A 5,956-nucleotide genomic window follows, 5' to 3' on the forward strand; every position below is an offset into this window, starting at 1 on the left:
AAAGAGACCAACGCTACAAGTCATCACGTGAACATTTGACATTCGATGACATCAATCTCGCACTAAAAAAAGCTGGATCATCAAAGTGATATTTTTTGTTACCTCTTGTGTGTCGTTTGTTTATTTTTATTTGTTTCGTTTCAGAGTAATTGTGGTCAGTGCCATCTCTGCTAGATTGAAATAATAGTCTACAAGTGTGCATCTCTCCAGAACATCTCTTTGACATACTCGAACCGATTATTGTCTGAAGAAAATGGCGCTGCTCAACATTTGTTTACAGAAGGACTTTTGTCATTTTTATGTGTTCTCTAGAATATGAACAGCAAGATCCCAGATTTGTCATTTGGGGTCAAAAAAATGAATGTTTTATTTTTGTTTTCTTTTCATTATGCTGATTTCCCCAAACATTTAGCGAACCGTTTTATGGGCTATAGAAAAACAAAACGAAATGTCTTTATTGGTGACATTATTAAGCAAAATTATTCCCTAAAATGGCACAAGTATACATTTCACTATTGACAAAAACGTAAATGTTTTGTGTGTCTTTCTACGGCTGTGTTTTTGTGGCTCAAATGTATAGTGTTAATATGTATTCTTGTCCTCGATAGTCAAACATAGGCCATATCCCCCTTGTAGGTCATTAAGGGTCGTTTTTAATGTTTTACAAAGCTACCACTGGCGATTTTACGTTTGAGAAAAACGAAGGAATGGATGCAAAACATTGTATTTATTTCGGTATTATTTGCATGTTGTCCTTTCCGTCCAATTTTATAATAATTTCCCCTATTTTGTGAGCATACTGTAACATGTTTTTTGTCCAGGACTTGACGATTATTTATATGTAGGTAATGGATGCTTATATTTAAGAAGGAAATATTTCTACATGTGCACATAGTTTTTCAGGTGTACCATTGAAATGGTTGTTGATGATAAAATAATAATAATTATCATTATTGCTTTGTCATACGTCTCCTTCATTTTCATATACTGTGACAAACAACAAAATAGTTTTGATATCTACAACTATTAGATGTCAAAACTTTTTTTTTTAGTCCAAAAGCTATCAGCACCCAAAAGCTGTAGAAAGCATTTATTCTACAACAGCAATGTCATAGATTATGTTCTTCAAGTGTAATAGCCTATTTAAATGGACTAAAACACGATTGGCTTCTTATTGTTTTCTTCTATAATTTAAATATATATTCACATTATTGCCTCATTAGTTATGTAGGATATACAAGACTTTGATAATGTACTACAAATTAGTGTAGCTGTCTGGGGAAGTTGCCAAAAGCGGTTCGCCAATACTGCGCCTAGCCAACTTCAGCACCATGGACAGCGCAGCGCGTCTGAACGGCATTGCCGTCGACGCACACCGCAAAGACAGAAAAGGGCTATGGGGGGGTGGGAAGTGTAGAAGTTTAAAGAAAGAGAATGAGAGAAACTGTTGTGTTGGAGAAACCCAGAGCAGGAGAAAAAACGTAATAAATAAGTAGCAAGTTTTTTTTTTTAGATTCTTTATTTATAAACATACAATATGCTGTAAAGCCATTGCATTTGAACATCAAATTCATCTATGTTCGGGTAGTATTTAGGTGAATATCACAATAAATATAGACCTCAGACGTAAAATATCTTTTTTCCCCTCCAAGGTATAGAGCTATCTTTTCTCCTAGACGACATCAAGTCTCTGGTAAAATGCCCTTGTCCGGATGTAACCTATATCAACATACCTAATTAAACATAACGAAATATAACCAGGCAGTGCTCGGACACACTGGCTATACAAGAAGAGAAAAAAATATGATAACAGAGTAAAGAGTTCAAATATATTCAAAAATGCTTCAATGGTTCAAAAACAAAAAAAAGAGAAGAAAGAATAGATAATCTGAAATAACATATTTTGTCGGTGATGCCTCTGTTTGCTTACACTATACATTCCTACATCAGCAATGGAAGAGGCAGGTGGCACGAGTGATTGCGTATTTTCTTGTGTGTGTGCATGCGTATGAGTGTGTGAATGTGTCTGTACTACTTGGAAAAAACAACCTTGTGATCTTAAACCCATGCTGTAGTCTGTGTGGAGTGGACCAGTGTTGATATGATGAAATACGAACACATTCAGACCGAGAGGTTTCTGGTCTTAGTTTTTAGTGTTTCGGTTTTTCTTTTTGTTCTGGGATTTTAACAGGGAAATCAAATCTTTCCCTAAGGCAAAAAAATAAGTAAGAAATTGACACTCAAGTTTCTGCCCACTAGAACAAAATGATCCATTTTGCTTCTCGTATAATAGCACAGACAACTTTCTTATATATATAATAATGCATCCCCATCAGACTTTATCACAAAATATTTAGCCCCTTTTCAAATATACATCATCGCCTCCTTTTCAGTCAGAGAGTAATGCACGATTCTGCATAAAGAAAAAAAAAGTCTGAAAGAAAGCAAGCCGAGAAAAGAAAAGGAATACAAAAATGAAACAGACAAATGGATACCTTAACTAGCACATGAAGCCCTATGCACCCCCTCCAAAAACACAAGCCCCCTTTCCCAAAAAAGCAGAAAAAATAAAGATTTAACTGGTTTTAACTGGGATATCCTACATGTAATGCTTCTCTATGAAGATAACCACCTTGCAATGTGTGCTCAAAGCTCCAACAACCATTGGCTACAAACAGACAGACAAAATACTCCATCTTTGGCTTCCACCAAAATGACTTGACATTCAGCTGCGAGTGTAATACATACGCGTTTCCCTCGTTTTTTCCTAAGGCACATATCATATGGGGTCCAAACAAAAAATGTGGAACAGAGAGACAGTGGAAAAGAACAGGGGAAAAAAGTCGGACCGGAAAAAGCAGCAAGCGAGGATGGAGAATAGGCGTGTTCACAGTGAATTACACAGTGCTAACTAAACACCCAAAGAGTCAAATTTAACACTTGCGTGTTGATTCGACTCTCAGAGGGGTTAAATGAACACTGTGTGAATTACTGTGTGAAAGTGTGTGATAAAAAGCACCCTTTGAAGCAGCACTGACGACATAGTAGAGACACAGCTGGCGTGATGTACATTCCTATCGCAGGTGATCAGTATAAGTCATTTAGCAAAATAATAATAATGCATATTCTTTTCTTCCTCAAGTGGTAAACAACAATATGTAGGAGCATGTTTATTGGTTAGCAGTGTGTGCGTGTGTGCGTGTGTGCGTGTGTGTGTGTGTGTGTATGAGTGCACGTGTGTGTGTGTGTGTGTGTGAGAGAGAGAGTGGGTGGGTGCTGTAAAGGGGAAAGGTATGGTGTCTCCATATTACATTTGGCAGTGTTAATTCAGCACTTGGTGTGTAGCTCCAACACTATCAGTGTTGAATGTGACCATCTGTGTATTGAAATAACACTGTGAATTTGACTGTGTCCTAAATCAGTTTCAAAGGTTTGGAAAAGTGAGAGAAGGGATAAGTGCTTGCATAAAGTAGCCTCTTATTGAAGGCAGGATTAAAACGTTGCCGGTGTGTAAAGTTAAACACAACATCCGGTAACACTTTACTTGACGCCGGTGTCATATGCATGTCATTACAATGTCATAATAGTGTCATGACACAGTCATAGATAAGTCATAAACATTATGTCCATATCCATAAACATTTTATGACTGTTGGCCTGAAGTGACATTCGGTAGGTTGTCTTTGCCATAACCGAATGTCACTCAAGGCCAACAGTCATAAAATGTTTATGACATGGACATAATGTTTATGACACATGCCTAACTGTGCCACGACCCTATTATGACACTGTAATGACATGCTTATGACACCGGCGTCAAGTAAAGTGTTACCCAACATCCTTTGTTTTTGTCTTCTTTTTTTGGCAAAATACCACATAGAGAAAAAATACCTCTTAAGTGGAAACAACAATGTCTTCGTCTTCCCATACAGTACTAGGCGCTCCCACCTAACAAACGGACTGATTCCTCTCGCCATTGTGCAACGTGTCTACATCTCCAACTACTACAGCAACTTGAACGGGTCAAAATGTTTGTGAAATGTAATACATTTTGCTCGCTGACTGCTACAGTCGTACACAATTATTTATACCTACAGACGATTAGCTGGTGAACAAACCCATGATTGCTGATTGGGGCGTGTATGCTAAAGAGACAATACAGTGGTCATATTTGTGTTTAGGCACAAGCAAAGAGACACTTGTGCCTATTCAATTGTACACTGTTACATCGGCAGACGAGGGACTTGTTATCGTGAGGGAGCAAATCAAATGTCGACCTGTTTTTCTCTCTCCTCTTTTCTGTTAAAAAACACTGTACTACAAAATGGCTACCCCCCCAGTTCTAGGCAGAAGTGCAGAATACTCCATACATTGTTTACTGAGCAGGTGGGAAACAACACATAAAACATCCTCTTATTTTGGCTGTGGACATAAGACATTTTTCATCTTTTCTTGTGTGTTTTTTTTGTTTTGTTTTTGTTTGGTGTTTTTGGACACAACGGTGGTAACATCAGACCAGGACCAGGGATGAGGAACCAGAGAGACCAAGGGGGAAAAGGAAGGGGACTCATCATCATCATCATCATCATCATCATCATCACCATCACCATCATCACACGACAGCTGTTGTTGTTGTATCTGGACATGCTGGATGAGGAGGAGGAGGATAGGAGGAGGAGGAGGAGGAGGATGGGAGCGGACGTTGTCTGGATGGACTGGGCACTCGCTAGGAGCTCCACTCTTGCTGCATGGCTGACCGACCGGCTGGCTGGCTGGCTGGCTGGCTGGATGCTTTACAGGGTGGTGGGCTGTCCTGCCGCTGTGAGAGACAACATTACATTACATTACACTTAGCTGACGCTCCTATACAAAGCGACTTACAGTTAATTTAGGTAAAGGGTATTGATTACAGGCCCTGGAGCAATGTGGGATTAGTTGCTCAAGGGCACGTCAGCCATGGATGAAAGTGCAGTTAAGGGTGGGATTTGAACCGGCAACCTTCTGATCTAAAGGCCAGCGCTCTAACCACTGAGCCATGACTGCCCACAATTAAAAATATAAACATATTGAAATTAAATGTAATGCTATATAATACTGTCTAGGTTATAAAAATAACACTTCTTACAGCGGTGTAGTTGGACAGGTGCATTGGATATCACTACAGTGTCGTTATCATTTAAATGTAAGAAAAAGCCTTCACGCTATTCTTTCCAAAAGCAGAACAACAAGGTCAGATTACAAGAACAGAGTGTGGCATTTCTGCCACAAGGATGTGGCACCTCTTGACTTTTAAGTGCTGTGATTAGAACACTATTAAGATTACAGTAGAAAAGATTGGTGGCGAAAAAATAACAGAAATGGTAAAGGACAATATTTATGCCATTTCATTTTTCATTTTCATTATTTTAAGTCTGTGATGCCTGTGCCCAGGGCTGGACTGGCCACCTGGCATACAAATGTAAAAAAAAAAAAAAAAATTCAGAAAAGTAATCTATCTATCTATCTATCTATCTATCTATCTATCTATCTATCTATCTATCTATCTATCTATCTATCTATCTATCTATCTATCTATCTATCTATCTATCTATCTATCTATCTATCTATCTATCTTAAGATATAGATAGATAGATAAATAGATATAGATATATATATTTAAAACATTTCTGAAAATAGGGTCCCACGAGGGTGCGGGGCCCATCGCCGAGTCAGTTCTGCGCCGCTAATTATGAGGGGCCCCTTTAAGCCAAAAGTGCCCGGGCCCTATTTCTCCCCCAGTTCAGGCCTGCCTGTGCCGGTTCTCTCATTACAATATATTAAAATGAAAAAATAGCACTGTGTTCCAGTCAGTGTGTGTCAGAGTGGAGAGAGAGAGGGGAGGGAAAGAGGGGGACAGAGAGAGAGAGAGAGAGAGAGAGAGAGAGAGAGAGAGAGAGAGAGAGAGAGAAACAGAGAG

General features: G+C 38.9%; 1 protein-coding gene across 1 annotated transcript in view; it reads right to left on the minus strand.

Annotated features, from left to right (window-relative positions):
- Nucleotides 1–3,806: 3,806 nt before the first annotated feature.
- Nucleotides 3,807–5,956, minus strand: part of limch1b (LIM and calponin homology domains 1b) — a 203,988-nt gene continuing 201,838 nt past the window's right edge. Inside the window, exon 28 of the mRNA XM_063189675.1 lies at nucleotides 3,807–4,819. Coding sequence (XP_063045745.1) covers nucleotides 4,794–4,819 — 26 coding nt within the window. The 3' untranslated portion in view covers nucleotides 3,807–4,793. The remainder of the gene's footprint in view (nucleotides 4,820–5,956) is intronic.

This window comes from Engraulis encrasicolus, chromosome 23 (genome assembly GCF_034702125.1).
Source record: "Engraulis encrasicolus isolate BLACKSEA-1 chromosome 23, IST_EnEncr_1.0, whole genome shotgun sequence".
Taxonomy (NCBI): Eukaryota; Metazoa; Chordata; class Actinopteri; order Clupeiformes; family Engraulidae; genus Engraulis; species Engraulis encrasicolus.